The sequence below is a fragment of the Stigmatopora nigra genome, chromosome 2 (assembly GCF_051989575.1).
Source record: "Stigmatopora nigra isolate UIUO_SnigA chromosome 2, RoL_Snig_1.1, whole genome shotgun sequence".
NCBI classification, from domain to species: Eukaryota; Metazoa; Chordata; class Actinopteri; order Syngnathiformes; family Syngnathidae; genus Stigmatopora; species Stigmatopora nigra.
Window position 1 is genome coordinate 6488985 of NC_135509.1, and position 21399 is coordinate 6510383.

Consider the following 21399-nt stretch of genomic DNA (forward strand, 5'->3'; position numbering starts at 1 on the left):
TGTTTTTAGTTCAAAAATCATTTTGTAAAATCTAAAAATATATTTTAAAAGCTAAAATAAACATTGTTTTAGACCTATGAGAAAACTGAATATTCAGGGCTTTTAATCCAGTTCTTTTAATCCATTTATAACCAAATAATCTAAATATTATACCTAAAAATGGTCCGGCCCATGTGAAATCAAGTTGACGTTAAAGCGGCCCGCGAACCAACCCAAGTCTGACACCCCTGACATAAGGAAATCCACTGTCAAAAGTTTTGAAACACTGCGCCATTCCATCCAATAAGAACGCGACTCCTGTCAATTATTGACTTAATGCCCCTTTAAAACAAGAAAAACTAACTTATGGGTAGCTTGACTTTTTCTGTTTTTATTCCCCCCCGAAATGTTAGCTAACCTCCTTGTCAAAGGTCAAAGGGGAGGGGTTAAAGGTCACCGGCGGTAGCCGACAACTGCGTCTACTCCTTCTCGTCTCGGTCCCAAAATGAGAGAGAAAAAGAGAGAGAAAAAGAGAGAGAGAGAGAGCAAGAGAGACAGTGATGGATGGATGGTGCTTTTAAACACACTTGGGAGAAATGAAGGAGGAGAAAAGGAGGAAAAAAGGAGGAAAAAGGGAAGGAAGAAATGGAAGTGGTGAAGGAGGGATGGAGGAAGGAATGACAGGAGAGAGAGAGGGAGGGGGGAGGTAGGAACGAGGGATGAACAAAGGGTCTAAAGAAGGAAGGAAGGAAGGAATAATGAATAAGACAGGATGCTTCCTTCCTTCCTTTCTTGTTTTTTTTTTCTCCTGGATGAAGAAAGAAAAGGAAGAAAAGGAAGAAAGGGCAGCCAAAGTGGGAGGAGGGATGAAAAAAAGAAAAGGAGGAGAGAGAAAAAGGAAGACAAAGGGGAGGGAGGAAGGAAGGAAGGATGACAGGCGCACTTTCAGGAAAAGAGAGAAGTGGAAAGATGGATTGAGTGACACTCCACAACGAGGGAGGAAGAAGGGGAGGAAAAGGGGGAGGAAAAGGGGGATGCTAGTGGATGGAGGGGAGGAGGAGATGAAAAAAAGAGATCACGTGACCACATGGCAGCTGCAAGGCTGAGAGAGAAAGAGAGAGAGAAGGAGGGAAAGAGAGAGAGAGTGGATAAACGACGACGAGCGCAAGAGTGAGCAGGAGGGTGAGTCTTTGCGTCTTTCAATTATGCACACATGCATGTTACTATCAAATGTGTGTGTGTGTGTGTGTGTCTGTGTGTATAAGTGTGTGTGTGTGTGTGTGTGTGTGTGTGATTGTGGACTATCAAGGGAATCCGTCAGCGAGATTGTGGCCACAGACAGAAAGAAGCCAAAATAGCAAGTGGCGTGCCGTTCTTATTGGCTTTTGTCCAACGAGAAATGAGAAAAAAAGAGTGCTTTTTAATGATGGGTCGCCTTTGACGGTGATGGACGTCCCATTTGTTTTGGATGGGAGGGACGGAATGGATGGACTGATGCGAAAGAATAAGGTTTTTAAGGGGACAGAGTGAAGTGAATAGTGAGGATAAAAAGGAGTAGTATGTATAGTATGCTACCTAATGGAAGTAGCATTACTTAGCTGTGTTGTTATTTACTGTAATATAACATTATTTGGCAATGTCAGTAGATTTTTAGAGAAAATAGGGTTATAATGCCATGATTTAGCAATTTAAATACATTTTTTGAAATGAGGCTTTATCATATCACTTAATAATTTTGAAAAGAGCAAATTGTCTTTTGTTTTGCTTGTTATTGAGTTAAAAAATGTAATTAAAAGACTATTTTTAAATGTTCAATCTGCTTAGCTAATGCTAACAATTCATGTAAAAAGCCATTGATAGGCTAAATGGAATTAGCATAGCTTTTAGAGTAGTTAATAGTAAGAATAGTTGATTTATTATATGATATTTAGCTTTTAGAGCAGTTAATGATATGAAGAATTGATTTATTATATGATATTTATTATGTCACATCATCCGAAAACGGACATTTTTATGTTTTGGTGGACAAAAAAGACAAAAACGGACAAAAAATGATTTCAAACACTAAATGAGTTAAAATTACAACATAATTGAATCTATAAGACCCATTTTTTATCATTTTGAATGATAAAATCTCCCTAAAAAATTCTACAAAATATATATATGATATATATAATAAATTAAAACGAAAGCCCACATAAACCCATTTGTAAAAACAAATAAAAAATATTAATACTAATGAAATGTCTTAATTAGCATAGCAACCTGTTTGCCATTTTTAAAAAATGTATTTTTTAACAGCCGCCGCTTTAACAAAACTAAACGCCATTTTTACGAGTGTTTATTCCTCGCGTGCGCTCGTAATGAGGTCATGGCGGTACCCGGCGAGCGTGGGGGGCGGAGGGGAGGGCGGGGTTAGTGGAGTGGTGGTGGTGGGGGGGGGGGGGGGGGGCTGGCTAATTCCAGCTGTAATTAACATTAGTGGGTCAGTGAGCGGGTTAAAGGAGGGGCTTGGGGAAGGGCTTGGGGGGGTTGGGACAAAGGTTGTCTTCCTCCACTGAGTGGGCCCGCTTGCTAATCAATAGATTCTGGGTTCAAGATCTGCCTAATTGGCCGGAGGGACATTTGTTTTGGGTCCTAGCGTGACATCATGTTGCAATAACGGATAGAAAAGTGCTTATTTTCTCTCAACCTGGCAACCTTGATTTACTGCTTTGGATAGTATTGCCAGAAAATGGCCCAATTTGGCAGGTTTGTCTTTTTAAGCTTTCTGGTTGGGATGGGCAAACTACGGCCCGTGGGCCACATACGGGCCTGTTAGGCTTTTTAATCTGGCCCGCCGATGTTGTCCAAATAATGTATTTTTTTTCCCCAAGATGGCGGCGTCATGCGAAAGCCAGTGGCAGTAGCTCTGTCCACTCCTATTTGTTTTTGGTGTTTTATCTTTTCTTAAATGACATTTTAATATTTCTTAATACATTCCTTTTGACTTGACTTTATACTTTATACTTTTTACTTTAATGATGAGTGATGAGTATGTTAATACTTTCATCCTTTTTTCCTGTTTATGTTTCATATGTACTGTTAACGGATGCACTTTTTTATATGTATCCTATCTTGTGCTGACCCCGCCCATCTGTCACATTTTTAAAGTCAATATGGCCCCCGGGCCCAAAAGTTTGCCTACCCCTGGGATAGGCTCTAGCACCCCTGCGAACCTCGTGAGGATAAGCGGGACAAAAAATGAATTGAACATCCCAAAAACATTCCCACTGGAGGAAAACCTTCATACTTGATAGTAGTATTGAAATGATCCTAAAATGCTACAATGTGCATCCCATATGTGTTTTATCAGGCATGAGCCATGAGTCCACCAAGTCGGCGTCATTAGGAATGGTCTCCACGGCGACCCGCAGCACCGCCACTGTCAGCCCCCTCAGCCCTCTGACCAATGGGAGCACACTCGCCGGACAGTCTGCCAACTCCGGATTCGCCGCCGCCTTGCGCAAATTGGCTAAACAGGCCGAGGACCCTAGAGGTAAGTTTGCCACCGACGTCCAATCACAGCGAGAGGCCTATTAACCAATGAAATGTGTTCTTTTTTTTTTTCTTCCAGGTTTGGCCTTCAGCGCCGAGTCGTCACCCGTGTCTTCGCCCGTCACCAGCCGCGGATCGCCGGTCGGCACCCCAAAGCGGGCGTCGCTAGGGCCCGCCTCCGTCCAGGCTCGAGGCCACGCCCCCATCCCCACCACGCCCCCAGTGGTGGCTATCGCGCCCAGCAAGACCAGTAACGGTTCGTGGAGGGCCGACGGACGACAGGTAAGTCGACCCAAAGTAATTTATCTTGCTGATAACCAGAGATGTGCGACCAGTCCAAAGGAATGGTCGCTGAAAAAAAACGTGTAAAAATTTTAGAAATTAATGTATTGAATAATATTGGGGAGAAAACACATTACAATGAATTAAAATAAGAAAAAATGCAATATTAAAATGACTATTTCAAATATGACCAATTAAATGATATTAATTTATCACTAAAATGATAACATAATTTTACTGTAGTTGTTAAAAAGTATTTTAAAAACAACTAAAACATGTAAAATAATATCTAATGGAATAAAACAATTTTATAAGTAAATATTTAAAATCTAAATGTTAAAGTATTCATTTATATAATTGAATATGTCCAATAAATAATGTTAAAAAAATAAAGGAATGAATAAAGTAGTAGATAGTATAAACAATTACAAAATATCATTAAATGATATAAATAACAAAAATTAAAATATACATAATTAAAAAATAAATAAAATATACATAAATATATAATAAATAAAAATATACATGAATATAAAATAAATAAAAAATTACATAATTATAAAATAAATACAAATATACATAATTATACAATAAATAAAAATATACATACTTAGAAAATAAATGACAATATACATCACTATAAAATAAATAAAATATACATAATTATAAAATAAATACAAATATACATAATTATAAAATAAATACAAATATACATAATTATAAAAAATATTTATACATAATAAACAAATACACGTTAAAAATGAATAGTCCTCCAAACAATGTTAACTGAATTATCTTCATTAATTAATCCATTGTAATTGAATTAATTAATGTACATATAAAGAAAATAACCACTTTAGACCAATACATGTATTAAAATACACCAGCATTCAAACCAATACTATTTTACATTTACTTTTCTAAATGAACATGAACTGAATGATAACATTGGCTCTAGACATCCAATCCCTTTTGAGTGAGAGGTTTGACAGAATTAGACGCCCATGGCCGTCAATATGGCCGCCATTGAGCGCGAAATGATCCGCCGCCTGTCCGCCAGGCACCGAGACATGAAGAGGGCCTTGTGTGTATCTCAAGATGTTTACTTGTGGACGAGCCCCCCCTCCCTAGACAATACAAAAAGGCTAAACCCCCCCTACGGATCAGAGCCGCCTTTCTCCGCCTTCACAAAGTCTCCTCAGTGGCTGGGGGGGGGGGGGGGGGTGCTTTGGGGCGCTAAGGGGGGTTCCGAGGGAGGGGGGGGGTGGTCTTCTATTCAACCTGCCGGGCATAACAGGAGGGAGGCGGCGAGTAGAATTGAAAGGAAAAAAGGAAGAGACTAAAGGCCAGCTCTCCTCTCTCTTTTCCAATGTTGCCGGGCGGAGATTGGTCGCCGCCGACTTTGCATTTGGAGGGCGTCGGCAAAAGGAAATAAAACCGGTCTCATTTGCTTGTCTTTTGCATGGGGCGCCGCATTCAAATACGTGAAAAGGACATTCAAAGTCGGCGCCGTCGAGGATTTGTTTTGGTGTACAGAGTGGCTCAGGAACGTTTAACGCTGAGTTTTTTTTGCGTGCTGTCCTCGTTTAGGTAGAGCAGAGCGTCCCCAGGTTCGGAGGACGCCCGACGCAAGAGAAGAGGACGCCGCTGCCTCATCCCTTTGGACTCGCCCCGAGTCCGCTCATGCAGGACCCCAGAATGCAGAATCTCAGGTGAGGATGACCAATATTTGTGTGTAGATTAGATTAGGATTTTATTTCATCCCGTTTTTGGGGAATTTCAAGCAAGACAGACACAGAAGACATTGTAGAGCTAGTTAAAAAAAACTGGAGCCAAACATAGAAAGTCCACATGCAGGACCCCAGAATACAGAACCTCAGCGGAGGATGATCATTATTTAATTTAGATTGGATTAGGATTTTATTTCATCCCGTATTTGGGAAGTTTCAAGCAAGACAGACACAGAAGACATTGTAGAGCTAGTTAAAAAACTGGAGCCAAACACAGAAAGTCCACATGCAGGACCCCAGAATACAGAACCTCAGCGGAGGATGATCATTATTTAATTTAGATGGGATTAGGATTTTATTTCATCCGTATTTGGGGAATTTCAAGCAAGACAGACACAGAAGACATTGTAGACCTAGTTAAAATACTGGAGCTAAACACAAAAAGTCCACATGCAGGACCCCAGAATGCAGAAACTCAGATGAGGATGACCGCTATTTATTCTAGATTAGATTAGATTAGATTCAAATTTTATTTCATCCCGTATTTGGGAAATTGGCAAAAAAAAACTCTGGATTATAAAGCGTTCTGTCTATTTTGGAGAAATTTTCAGACTTTTAAGTGCGCCTTATAGTCGTGAAAATACTGATTTAATTGATTACTTTATTTTTTATGTATAAAAAATGACAAATTATTTATTAAAAAGAATAAAAAATCATTTTGCTGATACTATCTATTGTTGCTGTATCCCCAGATGTGCTTTATATATGGAAAAACATTAAAATGTGTCATTCATTGACGCCTAATAATGCGGTGCGCCTTATAGTCGTGAAAATACGGTAATCACATACATTTGTACAGTTTTAATTTAAACTGCAATTATGAGTAATGAAATGAATGAAACTAAGTGTGTGTGTGTGTGTTGTGCAGTTTACCTGGCCAGATGCTCCCCTCGGGCAGCATCCCCGAGGATTACCTACGAGCACTGCGTCCCTTCGCCACCCCGGACGACCTCCGGTTGACCTCGGCGCCTCTGGGCCTTGACCCCTCGGTGGCCGCTGCCTACTACCATCCCGCCTTCTTGCACCACCCCCTCTCTTTACCCAGGTATCATTTTATGCGGTCTAATCCGGTTCCACCTGACTTTATAGCTCATACGTACTGTATCAAATGCTGATTGAGTCTTTATTTTTATCCCGTCTCGTCATTAGAATGGAAGAATCCTTGTGTCTGTCCGCGTTGAGGTCGCAGTTTTACTCCCTGCCTGGTGGGGGCGCTGCTGCCTTCCCCCCTTTGCATCCTTCAGGCCTCCATTTGCACCTGCCCGGCGCTCATTACCCCGGAGAGCTCAACCACGGCGCGCTAGCCGAGAGGCAAGGCTTTTTAAAATTTATTAATTTATTTTCATTTTTATTCACTTTTTCACTTATTATTCATATTGAGAATGCTATTTTATTTCGAATTAATATACAACCTGGTTCGGCCTCACAGCTGAGGGGTCTTGGGTTCGAATCCAGATCGGTCCACCTGTGTGGATGATAAAACGGTTCAGAAAATGAATGAATGAATGAATGAATGAATGAATGAATATTTAAAATAATACAATTCCACCTGATTAAGGGCTTGGAGTCAGCTGGGATAGGCTCCAACACCCCTCGCAAGCCTAGTGAGGATAAAGTGGTTCAGAAAATGAATGAATGAATATTTAAAATAATATAATTTCCACTGATTCATAGCTAGGAGTCAACTGGGATAGGCTCCAGCACCCCTTGCGTACCTAGTGAGGATAAAGTGGTTCAGAAAATGAATGAATTAATATTTAAAATAATATTATTTCCACTGATTCAGAGCTAGGAGTCAACTGGGATAGGCTCCAGCACCCCTTGCGTACCTAGTGAGGATAAAGTGGTTCAGAAAATGCATGAATAAAAAAAAAATACAAATTCCACTGATTCAGAGCTAGAAGTCAGCTGGGATAGGCTTCAGCACCCCCTGCGAGCCTAGTGAGGATAAAGTGGTTCAGAAAATGCATGAATAAAAAAATACAAATTCCATTGATTCAGTGCTAGGAGTCAGCTGGGATATGCTCCAGCACCCCATTTTACTATTTAAAATAATAGAAATAACCCCCCACCCCAAAAAATGGTTCGTCCAATTCATTACTTGTGAACATTTTCCAATAAATAAATGAGCCAATTATCTCCACATAGAAATGAATAGCCCCCAAAAAAATAAAAAAATAAAATAGCTCTTTCTCGCCAAGTACTTGCTTATAAGGCTTCCTTCCTTTTTTTGACAAAACAACAGTGCAGCTGGCTACTCCGGGGAATTCTTTACACACAACGCTGTTTGTCATCTTCTTCCGTAATAGCTCCTGCGCCCCTTCTAAGCCCCTCCCCCTCTTAACGTGCACCGTTAGGTACCATCATGCACTCCCCCCCCCCCCCCCCCACTTTCCCCCGCCGTTTCCCATTAAGCGTTCATCTGTTCTCGCTCAGTCACGCCGCGTACGGACGATTTCCCCCGCCGTGCGACGGAGGGAGCGGACGCACTCCGTAACGGCCCCGGCGCCGCATCCCTCGTCGGTGCGAAGCCCCGCCCTCTCACGCTTCTCAACCTCCCCCGCAGGCTGCAGATGGAGAACGAATTTCGCCAACGTGAGAGAGAAGAGGAGATGGACAGACAGAAGGAGAGGCTGAGGGAACGACAGCGGCAGATGGCCAGGGCGGTCGAGGGCCGCGGGTACCTGGCCGAGGGGCCGCCCGGGAGGTCGGAGGACGAGCGACATGGTATATGCTACTCGTCAAATGTATTTATAGAGCACCATATCACGTGTGGAAAAACATCACGAGAAAAAAAATCATCAGTCCATCATTCTGCGCAATGATTGGTCAATGATCCCTCTAAGCTGCGTCTTCTCTGCGCAGCAGCAATCATATGGCGAGCAGTAAATAAAAGCCAAACTATTTTTTTATTTTTTTACACTTTTCACAATAATGGCACTGTTTATGTGGCAGCCATTGGCAGTAGCTCTGTCCACTCTTATGTTTTTTTGTGTTTTACAGCATGTTTTACATGAAAAAAAATCATTAGTTCATCATTCTGCGCACTGATTGGCCGCCATTGACGGCGCTCGTCAAAATGGATTGGTCGTCTAGCGCCGTCAATGGGAATTGGACGTCTGTCATTGGCAAATGTTAAATTCTAGGGAACAAAATCCACTCTATAGTCATGTTCGAGGGCCTTACAAGAGTATATAGCTGATTTAATTCATCATTAGTTTATTTTTTATATATAAAAAACATGAAACATTATTTTTATTTTTTTGTCAAATCATTTTGCTGATAGTATCTATTGTTGCTGTATCCCCAGATAAAGCCAAGGAACCCGAAGCCCTATCTTTCTCGACACACAAGCCTCTACCCTTAAGCCTCCACCCCTCCAGGGGCAGCGTGCCACATCCCATGCCCAGCTTGGTGCCCTCTCACCTGGGGAAGCATCACGCCGTGGCCCCCCTCCATGGAGCAAATCCAAGGGCCAGTGAGGAGGCCTGGATCAAAGACAATAGGTTATTATTATTATTAAAATGACTTATTATTATTAATATTCCGTCATTTATTCATATTTGATAATGAATAACCCCTAAAAAAATCTAGCATTGATCCAAAATGGAGGCCAGTTTTGCGAATATAAGGCAGTTTCTTTTTTGAAAAACAGACTAGCTCCTCCAAAGCAAGGATTCCTGGAGTCGGCCCCGTCCCTGGGTGCCCCGCCCCCTCTCATCTCCCCGAAAGCGCCGACGCCCGCCCTGTGGAACCCGGCGTCTTTGGCGGATCGCCGAAAGCCCGCCCCGCCCATTCGCCCCCCTCCCGGCCTGACCAGGACCGAGCGCCCCCACCCGGAAGGAGTCGGAAGACCACTAGGATCCACGGAGAGACGCTCCACGCCGGAGGAGGAGGAGGAGCTTCTCCGGAGGCGGCGGGCCGACGCCCCCCGGCCCAGGTTCGACGTCCCGCTGTCGGACCCCGGGGCTGGCGGGGAGCGGCGGAAGCCCCCCGCCGCTGTGTATGACGAAGCCTTGCGGCAGCATCGGAAACTCCTCAGCAAGCTGGATTTGGAGGAGAAGAGGAGACGGGAGGCAAGACAAGGAGGTGAGGGAGGGGGGGAGGGACGCCAGGTGGGTGAGGGAAGAGAGTGAATGACCACCATGTTGTTCTCCCATCTCGTCCCAAGGTTATTACTACGACCTGAACGATTCATATGACGAAAGCGACCAAGAAGAGGTGAGGGCCCACCTGAGGAGGGTGATGGAGCAACCGCCACTCAAGCTCAACACGTCCTCTGAGGTACTTTTAGCTTCTGATTTTGGAGCCATGGTTGGAAAACAGTCAGCAGATACATTTTTATTTGTTTATTATCTTTATTGAAATTGATGCCAATTATTATTTTTTATTTTGTTATTGAATGTATTTTGTTTTTTTTCTAATTTAGCTAAGGTTCTAGCTAACTAGCAATGCTAGCTGTAGCTTGCAATGCTAGCTCTAGCTAGCTAGCAATGCTTGCTCTAGCTGGCTAGAAATCATAGCTCTTGCTAGTTAGATAGAAATGCCAGCTCTAGCTAGCTAGAAATGCTAGCTCTAGCTAGCTAGAAATGCTAGCTCTAGCTAGCTAGCAATGCCTGCTATATCTAGCTATCCATTTACAGTGTTCCCTCGAATAACGTGGTTAATGTAGACCAGACATGGCCGCGATAATCGAAAAATAATAATATATATACTTTTTAATGAACTATAAAAATAGATAAATTCATTAATAGCACAAAAAATGCAAACAAGTGAATTTGTGATAAGTGAAGTCAAGATAGTCGAGGGAAGACTTTAGCTAGCTATCCATCTTGCTAGCTATCCATCTTGCTAGCCATCCATCTTGCTAGCCATCTATCTATCTAGCTATCCATCTATGTAGCTATCTAGCTAGCTAGCTTCATTTTTCTTTCTCGCCATCAGTTTAAAGACTTTAAAGGCTCATGTTTTAATACTATTGACAAATCTAGATGTGATTGGACACCATGGCGTTTTGTCCTTGTTTGATGTTCTTTTTCGCTTTCCCCCACAGAAAGTGTCGTTTCTGGGCACGTGCGGCCTGGTGACGCTAGCCCAACGCGACCAACTGCTGCAGTGCAAACGGCGAAAGCGGAGGCGGATGATGAGGGAGCGCAGCACCTCGCCATCACCGCCGCCACCGGAAGCCACGCGCGGGCAGAAGAAGTCCCCCCCTTCGCTGAGGACGCCGTACACCGCCGAGCAGATGGACGGCACCCCCGGGCTGCAGGAAAAAAAGGACTTCCTACGGGCCTTCAAGCTCTCGCATGTCAGCGCACGGCAACGCAAAGGTAAATGAACTTTGGGGTCGGATTCCCGTGGTTGCAAGTCTCATTCCAACGTCTTGCCTGCTGCCTCGGCTAGACAAGGAGAAGACAGAAGACCTGCTGAAGGCCATCGAGAAGAAGACAGTGACGTTGGACACCATCCGTTACGGCGCCGTGCCGCCCTGTCGAAACGGCAGTCCCACCGCCTCCTCAAACGGTAAAAAACACTGTAATCTTCAATTTCATGACTTTTATGAGTCGATATTGTCTTTATTTTAATCTTAATCAACAATTGTTGAAAAATTAGGTTAGTTGATGAGACTAATTTGTCATTTAGAGATATTGTTGAACAAAAAAATGTCCTAATCTGTTCAAAACTCCTTATATTTATTTCTTAAGTTCATTTTTTACTTTAAAAAATACTTCTTTTATTTGATAACCTATATTTTTTTGATTTAAAAATCTGAAATTGGCAAAATAAAATTAAAAACAAACCATAACAAACTATAAATCTTTGAAAAATCCAAAACTAATGGATTATCAACTAAAAATGATTTTAGATGAACCTTTTATAGACATTATTCAAATTCAAAATGCCTCTTAATGGATTTTTTTTTAGTATTTTTCCAACTAAAAAAAAACTACTAATTTATTTACAATATATTTTTCTATATAAAATCTAACTCAAATTCTAAAAGGGGAACACAGCCAATGCTCTCTTATATTTTTAAAATTTCAAAAAGACCCAAAAAGTGAATATTGTGTAATATCCGCAGTTTGTGATAAAATATATGTAATTAATCTAAATAATTTTAACAACCATTTTTCATGACCTTACCTTTTACTTTCACATTACCTAACTAACGAATATTTTTGTCCGACTTATTCAAAACAACAAAACATTTTGACTCCACCCCCCCCAAAAAACACCCACAAAATAATAGCACGCTAACCTGGCCGTCTTTAAACCCCTCCCACTTTTTTTCTGACTGTCAACAGAGTCCCGGTCCAGCCCGCCTTCTTGTCAATCAAACGGCAATCCCTCTCCTAGCCCCTCCCCTCCCTGTTTGCGCAAAGCCACTCACAACAGCGACTGTCTCCGCCCACCGCCCCCGCCTTTGGCACCCCGCCGCGACAAAACCCCCGACAAAAAGCCGCCAGTGGTCCACAACGGTCACGTGAAAAAGGAGCCCGGTGGCGGTGGCGTTGGCGTGCGTCCCTGGGAGAGATTCACACCCGAGGCCTTTGCTCAGCACTTCCACCAAGCCGTTCTGCAGTCAACACATCACAAAGGTCAGAAGGTCAAATGTTAGCAAATTGTTAACCTTACAGTTGTCATTTTTTTCTTCTTCTTGTCAGCCAATGAGATAACGGCAAATTTTTACGTATATAATAGCCCATATTAGGAAAAAATAAATAGAATACGTACTATATAAATAGAAATTTTCTATTATTTTAAGTGTAAATTCAGTCATATTTTTAATTTTTATCGCTGTTTTTTTGGCAAACATTTTAAAATAGTCCTCATTATGAAAAATAAGTAGAATCTGTACTATATAAATAGGATTTTTCTATTATTTTAAGTATAAAGTCATTCATATTTTTATTTTTATCACTGTTTTTCTGACAAATATTTTAAAATAGTCCTCATTATGAAAAATAAATAGAATATGTACTATATAAATAGGATTTTTCTATTATTTTAAGTATAAATTCAGTCATATTTTTAATTTTTAGAGCTATTTTTTTGGCAAATATTTTAAAATAGTCCTCATTATGTAAAATAAATAGAATATGTACTGTGTAAATAGGAACATTCTATTATTTTAAGAATAGTTATTCATATTTGTAATTTCTATCACTGTTTGTTTACATTTTTTAATTCCAAAATTACATTTTCATTTTTAATGTATTTTTTGCTCTTTCATAAAAGAAATGTTCTTTTAATAATTAAATTGCATGCTTTAATTGTCATTATACAAGTATAATGAGATGCAAAGTGCACAAATAACAACAACACAATCGTCTATCGTAGCATAATTGAACCAAAAAGTGTTTAGCAGGGCGCCCTCTTTGTGTTACTTTCATTCTTATCTTTATTTTTGATTTTTGTGCAGCCTCCAACTCAAGCAAGACTGAAAGCGCAGCCCCTCGCGACTTCTCGCCGCTGAAAACGAGTGGAGCGAACGTCACCTCTCAGCTGGTCAATGGCTTCCGGCCCCGCCATCGAGCGACCGAGGAAGACGCGGATGACGAAGAAGACGAAGACGAGGAAGACGAAGAACCGCCCAGGAAGTGGAAGGGCATCGAAGCCATTTTCCAAGCCTATCATGATTACGTGGATGGTGAGTTTTAATAGAAACTGTCTTTTCCCCCCCAAAATCTATACTATAGTATACAGTAATCCCTCAATTAGCGCAAATTCACTACTTCACGATTTTCTACTGCTATTAATTAATCCACACTGAAACTCATAAGCGGAAGCCATTTTTGCTACTCGGACTCAACACTGAAGAAAAAAATCATTTAAAAAATGATAAAAAGTTGTGAGTTTACTTCGCAATATTTCGATAATCACGGCCATGTTTGGTCTACATTAAACGCAATATTTGAGGGATTACTGTACTTTTTTTTCCTTTAAAATCAATGCTTCCATTTTACTTTCAGCACTGAAGAAAATAATACTTAAAAAATGTTTAAAAAGGTGTGACCCTACTTTGCAATTTTTCAATAATCACAGCCATGTCTGGTCTACATTAACCGCGATATTTGAGGGATTACTGAACTTTTTTTCATTTAAAATCAATACTTTCATTTTATGTTGATCTCTTGCATCATCTTACTTAATTTTGTTTATATTTTTTATTTGGGATAAGCCATTAAGCTATTTTGAAACATTACACATAGCAAAATGTATTTTTCCTTTGCTTTTGTTATATTCTACATCCATTTTTTTAATTTTTTTAGCTAAATTTCCACCATTTTCCTCCTACAGAACGAAGCGTGGAGAGGCAAGTTCTACACAGTCAATGCAAAAGATTAGAAGCGCAAAACATTCACCTTAGCCGAACCGCGGAGCAACTTTCTCTCACCATGACGGTAAGCCAACCAAAATGTGATTGGACGCCAATGGCGACCACTCAAAAAAACAGTTCAACCAATAACAACCCGTCACCTCCTCCAGGAGCTGGTGAGTCAAAAACAACGAGTGCGAGAGGAGCGTGAAAGGCTCCACGCCCAGCTGGAGCACTTCAGGAGGTGCCTGACACTACCCAGCATGCACTGGGGTAGAGGAGGGCATGGCAACAGGTGACCTCACGACGCCAGGCGTCTAAACACTGCCGGCTTTGCACTTAAACAATACGTTTTTTGGCCTTTTTTGTTCATTTTTTTTACTCCCTAAGTTTTACACTGGTGCTTGTGATAGATGAAGAATTTTCCAAGTTTTTTGTGGTTTTATTTCACCCGCGAAAAAGAGGAAAAACTAAAAAAAGCCATTGAAAACACTGCTGGTCAGGTTTAAAAATAGGGTGTTATTGCATAAATGTTTAGTTATGGGGAGGTTGGTTGTCATGACAACCAGGACTACTTTTTAGATGCCTTGAGGAAACTTTTCTGCATCATTTTTTTTGGATCCAGATTTTAATTATTTTTAATTGAAATGTTTTAATTATTCGCTTTTAATCTGAAGTAATAGATACATGTAGGAAATACTGCCTATTTTGTTTGAAAATGTTCTGAAATAATGTTTTTTTGTGGCAGGGAGACTGTAAAGCTGCAGTAAATTATTTATTAACGTATTGCTGTACATTAAAATAATAAATTTGCATTGAAATGTTGTTTTATGATTGCATTGATTTGATTTAGGAGTTTTGGGATGATTTTTTACTGATTAAATCTAGAATCTCAATTTTTTTTAAATGAACACAAATAAATCCTCAATTTTAAATTTGAAAATGAGTAAAAATTAAAAAAAAAAAAAACAACAAATTAAAGTGGATTACTTTTGTAAACTCTGCCATCTTGTGGAAGAACCAGGTATTGTTTAAAATGTCACTCAATGCTAAACTGGTTTAAATACATGAACAAAGGTGGATTTTTGTTACTAATAAATATTTTTTTTTCAGATTATCCTTTGCTGTTGACTACTATAAACGTCCAATCTATTTTAATTGGGCAGGATGGCAGCCAAGTCCAAAAAAAAAACCCAAAAAACAAACATTTGACCATGTTTGAATCAACCCAATGAATTTAAAATATACTTTTATTTGGGGAACACTATTTCTCATAAATTACCATGTTCCAAAAAAACCCCACCAACAATTCTGATGGTCAGGCGCGGGTGTATTTCTCAACTTTTTGCTGGACCAGAATCAGAAGATAGGAGTTTTCTGCCAAAAGAAATTGTTTAAAAAAAATGAGTTTCTCCAAATTGGAAGTAGACTTGTGAGTATGAGTAATGTTCTACCTGGTGCAATCATAATTTCTTGATTCTTTGTGCTGATGCGCATCACGATAAGGTCATTCTGGGGGTCAACGTCTCTCACGGTGCTCCTGGCCATGGTGGTCAGGTGGCGAAGAACCTCCGCATACTTGCCGGCTTTAGAAATATCGAATGTCGATCGGACGGGAATACCTTGGAAATGGATGAAAAGACAGAAAAACAACCAAACAATTTTAGTTTTTGTTCTAGTTATAGCTAGATCAGGGGTGGGCAAACTTTTGAGCCACATTGACTTTAAAAATTTGAAAATTAGGCTGTGTCAGCACAAGATACGATAAAAAAGTGCATCCGTTAACAGTACATATGAAACATAAACAGAAAAAAAGGACTAAAGTATTAACATACTCATCACTCATCATTAAAGTAAAAAGTACAAAGTAAGGTAAAAAGGAATGTACGAAGAAATATCAAAATGTCATTTGAAAAAATATATAAGGACTGTAAAACACAGAAAACAAATAAGAGTGGACAGAGCTACTGCCAACGGCTTCCGCGTGGGGGCGCCATCTTGGGAAGAAAAAAAACATTATTTGGACAACGTCAGTGGGCCGGATTATAAAGCCCAAATGGACCATATGTGGCCCGCGGGCCCCAGTTTGCCCACACCTGCTCCATTTAGTGCTATATTCTATATTGGATGACAAAATACTGACACACACACATTTATTTACACATGGAAGACATGCTACCAATAGAAAACCCATACACAAGTAAGGTGGAGAATGTAAATATCAAAGCCACAGACCTAAGCAAAGACCAATAATGTGAAGTAGTTACACTAACAGGTAAAATTAAAGTATATATACAGTATAGTCACTTAAAAATATGGAAATTATCCGTATAGATTACCATCTGCATTAGCAATTATGGTTCCAACCACACTCCCGTGGGCTTCAATTCTTGTGAGTGTTTCCTCAACTTCAGCCTGTAAACATAAATAAACGGTATATTAATAAGCAATAACTAATTAAAAACAAAACACTTGGCGCGATAGTAGCAAGAAACAATACAAGGAAAAACGGGTTATAATGTTTTTTTTTACCATCTTGTGTAACCAAGTGACTGAAATCCCGGAAGTAAATGTTTGCTAATGCTAAGTGTTTGCTAACTATTCTCGCTGCAAAGGTAAGGAGCGAAACGTCAAAATACTTTATGACGTCATTTTTTTTAAATATTGCTATCATTATGACGCTTAGAATCCCCAAACGTATCTCATTCCGACGTTTTTCTACCGCGTTACTACAATAATTGCGTTAGCATAGCTTTAACTTTCAGGTCGTCCATTTTTGTAGTTGTTTAGTTCTATTCACTAGCGATCCTTTATTTAATTATCATCGTTATACAAGGACGCATTCTAATTAACTTGATTTATTATCGACTTGTAGGCTAAAACACACGTAAAATATTTTATAATCTTAACTAATTCACTCTCATTGGCGGTGGTAAACATCAAATTGAACGATGCTGTCAATCAAAATGAATTGGTTGTCTATTGTTGTTTATGATAGCCAGTTATTATTTTTTGAAGAAAACGGCACTTTAATTCGTACAAAAACATGATATTTTTTAAAAAAAGAACCACAACAAACTCGAAACCTCCCTCCAGGTGGTTTAAAATGCATTAGTTGTTCATTTATTAGGATTAATTGAGAAATCATTGATTTCACCACAAATAAAAAAGCTAAGAAATCTAGCATATGGTTTCTGGACCAGAAAGCAGTTCTGAAACATTACAAATGCAGCAGAAACTTGCTGAATTTGTTGGATTTTGCATGAGTGAATTTCTGAATTTTTTATCAGGGATGTGTAAGGCATGAAAAGGCACCTGTCAGCCATCATTTCTCTGGAGGACAATCACAAGAGAATCACTTTCTGAGGACATACAAGATAAGAAAAAAAACACTGATCAACTGTTGATGTGATTTATCATTATGAATCTTATTTTAAGCTTATTACCCGGTGCAATCATGATCTCCTGGTTCTTGGTGCCAATGCGGAGGACGGTGAGGTCATTCTGAGGGTCAACGTCTCTCACCGTGCCGGTGGCCATCAAGGTGAGGTGGCGAAGGAGCCCCGCGTACTTTGCAGCCTTGGAGTTTTCGAAAGTTGATCGAACTGGGATGCCTTTTTGATATTATTGGATAAATTTCCATTATTTTTGGCAAACAATATTAACGCATGGTGTTGTGTTGACATGTCGCAAAATGTGCTGTCCACGTGTATATGGATTGGACGTCTATCGCCGTCCATTATAGCAAATGAGTTAAATAAGTGCCCTGACCACCCTTACCTTCTGCATTGGCAACTATGGTTCCAATCACACTGGAATGAGCTTCCACTCTCTGGAGAGATTCCTCAACTTTTGCCTGCAAAATAAACAATGTTGTAAATCCCAATATTTCTTCAAAGGTAAACACAAAGGCAGGATTTCAAAGGCAAAAATCGAAACCATTTCATGTGTCTCCGGCGTGCTCAGGTTGCCAATGGAAACAGAAGTGACGTCACTTACCAGCGGAAGTGACGTCGTCTGTCAGCGGTAGTGCAAAATAGCATAGGTTGTTGTTAAGTTGCTTGTGGAGGGTGTCTGTCACAACATTAAAATGCCGGAGCCAGCGGTAGAAAATGTCGTCGTTCACCCTTTAGTATTGCTCAGTGTGGTCGACCATTTCAACAGGTGTGTTTTGTGTGCGTATTTTAACCCAAAATGATAGAAAATATAACGCGCGTGTTGTGCTAAGCTAATGTTAGCTGTGCTGAGTCAGAGCGCCGTTGAAAATGAATGGATGCGAGGCTAGCATAGTTAGCTTACATTTGCTACTAACACGGCATCAGTAATTATACCTTTAAACATGTATTTCTTTAAAAATCGGATATTTACAAGTCCTAAGACGAGGATACGTTAGTATAGCGTTTTTTATTGTTTAATTTTCAACTAGAATCAGCGGAAAATGTCATTAATCCTTTTGTTAAACTTGACTCCCGCAGAATAGGGAAAGTCGGCAATCAGAAACGAGTAGTGGGTGTCCTTTTGGGCTCTTGGCAGAAGAAAGTTCTTGACGTTTCAAACAGTTTTGCAGGTGAGTCTTGACACTTTTTCACAGGAAATAATGTTACAATGGAATAAACTTGTCAATGTTTATGCGCAGTGCCGTTTGACGAAGATGACAGGGACGATTCCGTATGGTTCCTGGACCACGACTACTTGGAAAACATGTATGGCATGTTTAAAAAAGTCAATGGTAAGATTTGAGCCGTCATGGACCGTCCAATTGTTTATTTACACCAAAAACAGGAGTAAATAATGTTCCGGGTGGATTTGGAATGTAAATAACATGTACGTTTTTCTGTTTCAGCCAGAGAAAGAATTGTGGGATGGTATCACACGGGACCTAAGTTGCATAAGAACGACATCGCCATCAACGAGCTTATCAAACAGTACTGTACCAATTCGGTAAGGATGCCGGTTTATTTTATTGATTGGCTTCGGTTTTGTTGTCAGCTTCACTTTTTCCCTTCCTGTCCTAGGTGTTGGTTATTATTGACGTGAAGCCCAAAGATCTGGGCCTTCCCACAGAAGCGTACATCTCCGTGGAAGAAATACACGACGTAAGTCAAAGCCATGTTCTGACGCTTGTTTTGATATTGAAATTTGCCAGAACTCGGGTGGTCCTTTCTGGAATGACTGGAAAATGATGATCATCCATTGGGATTAAAAAAAAAAAAATCCTAAATTTGTGCAGAAAGGGTTAATTTTTAGAAATGAAACCTCATAAAACCTAAAAATCGCTTTAATAGTTAATGTTAATCGTGTGAGATTATTAACTGTGATTAATTGCATTTTGTATAAAACTCAATTGAAAGGTAGTAATTACCATGCTTCTATATTAATAAAATAATGATCTTCTTAATCCACTGAATAATATTGATGGTTATAAACGTCGCAATTTATTTGAACAAGACAGAATGAATCATTATTTTTGAGACAAATGGAAAACATGTCCTCCATTTTTATAATGCTTATAAAATATTTCAAATAATTTTACAAACAAAAAAAGGTATTTATTCGAAAAATACTGTTATTTTATTCGATTTGTTTTACTGACTATTCATCTCAAAATTGGTTTTAAAGTTAGTTTCACCAAAGAAAAATGCAATAAACTTACAAAAATGCCCATTTTGAGGATCAATTAACACAATTAATGGCATATTGGACATTTGTTATCAGGACGGCACGCCGACATCCAAAACATTCGAGCACGTGACCAGCGAGATCGGAGCCGAAGAAGCCGAGGAAGTCGGAGTGGAGCACCTCCTCAGGTAGGACCAACATCCTGGCCTCGTTTAGTAAAGGCCACCACGTCAATCCCAGCTAATCCCAACAGAGACATCAAGGACACCACAGTGGGGACGCTGTCACAGCGCATCACCAATCAAGTTCACGGCCTGAAGGGTCTCAACTCCAAGCTGCTAGAGATCCGTGCCTACCTGGAAAGGGTGACCGCCGGTAAGCTTCCCATCAACCATCAAATCATCTACCAGCTGCAGGATGTCTTCAACTTGCTGCCCGACGTCAACTTGTTGGTAAGAATCAATCCCGAGTTGTGCTTATCCCACTCCATGCTTTTTTTTTTAAACCTACCGTATTTTCACGACTATAAGGCGCACTTAGAAGTCTTAAATTTTCTCCAAAATAGACAGTGCGCCTTATAATCTAGTGCGCCTTATATATGGAAAAAACAGAAAACCAAAAAAGAAAAAGCACCACTGTCAGATATTAAAAAAAACACAAACGCCTGAACTGAAACAATACTGTTAAATATGCAGATGCCATCTTAGTTTACAAAATCTTCCATCATATAGCTCCTCCCCCACTGCAAGATTTAATACCAAAAAAATCCAAAACAGCAACAATGGCTGGCTCTAGAGGTGACTGTAAAGTAGTGAGTGAGTGCTTCATACCTGGAAGTCAATAGCAATTACCGTATTTTCACCACTATAAGGCGCACTTAAAAGTCTTAAATTTTCTCTAAAATAGACAGACAGTGCGCCTTATGATACAGTGCGCCTAATATATGGAAAAATGTCATTCATTGAGGGTGCGCCTTATAATGCAGTGCACCTTATAGTCGTGAAAATACGGTAATTCTTTTTTTTTGCTTTCAGGAGTTCACCAAGGCCTTCTACCTGAAGACCAACGACCAGATGCTAGTGGTCTACCTGGCGTCGCTCATCCGCTCCGTGGTGGCCCTACACAACTTAATCAACAACAAGATTTCCAACCGGGACGCCGAGAAGAAGGAAGGTCAGGAAAAGGATGAAGGCAAGAAGGAGAAAAAGGACGACAAAGAGAAGAAAGAGGATAAGGACAAAACGGATGGCGCCAAGAAGGACGAGAAGAAGAAGAAATGAGTGCAAAGAAGGCCAGGACTTTCTTAGGTGTTGACAGAGAGACACGCCGCTATGATACGAGTATAAAGACTTTTCTGGATGACGGTGTCGGTTTCTTTTGTGTTCTGAAAATAGCTTGTTTATTGGCTTTTCGGAAACACGCCTGGCTCTTTTTATAAGATGCTTTCACATATTAAATTGGAGTCAACTTCAAATTAATCTGGATTTTGGTATTTGCTCAGGTTCATGCATGGGTTGGGATATTGATACACTGTCATTAAATGCCATTGACAGAAATCGATGTCCATTTTTTTTTTGTCAAAAGATGAAATGCCCATTGAAAAATGTCTTTTTTCTTCCCTAGGTGAAATAGGTAATCCTCTCAAACTCATAGGTCCTTATTATTTTTTTAATGTCATTGATTTTTTTTGTTAATCCCCATACCCAAACTGTTTAAAATGACTGACTCATTCTAGCCTACTCCATAAATTGTTGAGTCACTATTATAAAATAGTCAAATTTCAGGCTTCACTATAATTTTAATTATTTTTCAATGGTTTGTGATGTAATCATTATTGATAACAGCATTAATCCCCCCCAAAAATAAACCTAC

At 39.9% G+C, this 21399-nt stretch overlaps 4 protein-coding genes across 4 annotated transcripts in view; 2 read left to right on the forward strand and 2 right to left on the reverse strand.

The window, feature by feature from the left end:
• Nucleotides 1-14733, forward strand: part of LOC144188996 (genetic suppressor element 1-like) — a 36757-nt gene extending 22024 nt beyond the window's left edge. Inside the window, exons 5-19 of the mRNA XM_077710723.1 lie at nucleotides 3335-3517; nucleotides 3596-3798; nucleotides 5389-5510; nucleotides 6457-6633; nucleotides 6738-6899; nucleotides 8155-8315; nucleotides 8899-9094; nucleotides 9244-9677; nucleotides 9760-9872; nucleotides 10642-10918; nucleotides 10992-11111; nucleotides 11894-12187; nucleotides 13012-13239; nucleotides 13890-13993; nucleotides 14079-14733. Coding sequence (XP_077566849.1) covers nucleotides 3335-3517; nucleotides 3596-3798; nucleotides 5389-5510; nucleotides 6457-6633; nucleotides 6738-6899; nucleotides 8155-8315; nucleotides 8899-9094; nucleotides 9244-9677; nucleotides 9760-9872; nucleotides 10642-10918; nucleotides 10992-11111; nucleotides 11894-12187; nucleotides 13012-13239; nucleotides 13890-13993; nucleotides 14079-14207 — 2903 coding nt within the window. The 3' untranslated portion in view covers nucleotides 14208-14733. The remainder of the gene's footprint in view (nucleotides 1-3334; nucleotides 3518-3595; nucleotides 3799-5388; nucleotides 5511-6456; nucleotides 6634-6737; nucleotides 6900-8154; nucleotides 8316-8898; nucleotides 9095-9243; nucleotides 9678-9759; nucleotides 9873-10641; nucleotides 10919-10991; nucleotides 11112-11893; nucleotides 12188-13011; nucleotides 13240-13889; nucleotides 13994-14078) is intronic.
• Nucleotides 14734-15140: 407 nt separating this feature from the next.
• On the reverse strand, nucleotides 15141-16686 carry LOC144188308 (dynein light chain roadblock-type 2-like). Its single transcript, XM_077710676.1, has 4 exons — nucleotides 16441-16686; nucleotides 16248-16323; nucleotides 15363-15530; nucleotides 15141-15285 (listed from the first exon to the last, which is right to left on the reverse strand). The coding sequence occupies exons 1-4, from the start codon at nucleotides 16441-16443 to the stop codon at nucleotides 15227-15229; spliced, it is 306 nt and encodes a 101-aa protein (XP_077566802.1). The 5' UTR covers nucleotides 16444-16686; the 3' UTR covers nucleotides 15141-15226.
• Nucleotides 16687-17048: 362 nt separating this feature from the next.
• LOC144188324 (dynein light chain roadblock-type 2-like) lies at nucleotides 17049-17898 on the reverse strand. The gene is made up of 4 exons (XM_077710677.1): nucleotides 17848-17898; nucleotides 17689-17764; nucleotides 17355-17522; nucleotides 17049-17270 (listed from the first exon to the last, which is right to left on the reverse strand). Exons 1-4 carry the CDS (start codon nucleotides 17848-17850, stop codon nucleotides 17227-17229), a joined length of 291 nt encoding a protein of 96 aa, XP_077566803.1. The 5' UTR covers nucleotides 17851-17898; the 3' UTR covers nucleotides 17049-17226.
• On the forward strand, nucleotides 17896-21083 carry psmd7 (proteasome 26S subunit, non-ATPase 7). The gene is made up of 8 exons (XM_077710679.1): nucleotides 17896-18072; nucleotides 18384-18475; nucleotides 18545-18637; nucleotides 18752-18849; nucleotides 18924-19004; nucleotides 19624-19715; nucleotides 19781-19979; nucleotides 20562-21083. The coding sequence occupies exons 1-8, from the start codon at nucleotides 17999-18001 to the stop codon at nucleotides 20805-20807; spliced, it is 975 nt and encodes a 324-aa protein (XP_077566805.1). The 5' UTR covers nucleotides 17896-17998; the 3' UTR covers nucleotides 20808-21083.
• Nucleotides 21084-21399: the final 316 nt, after the last annotated feature.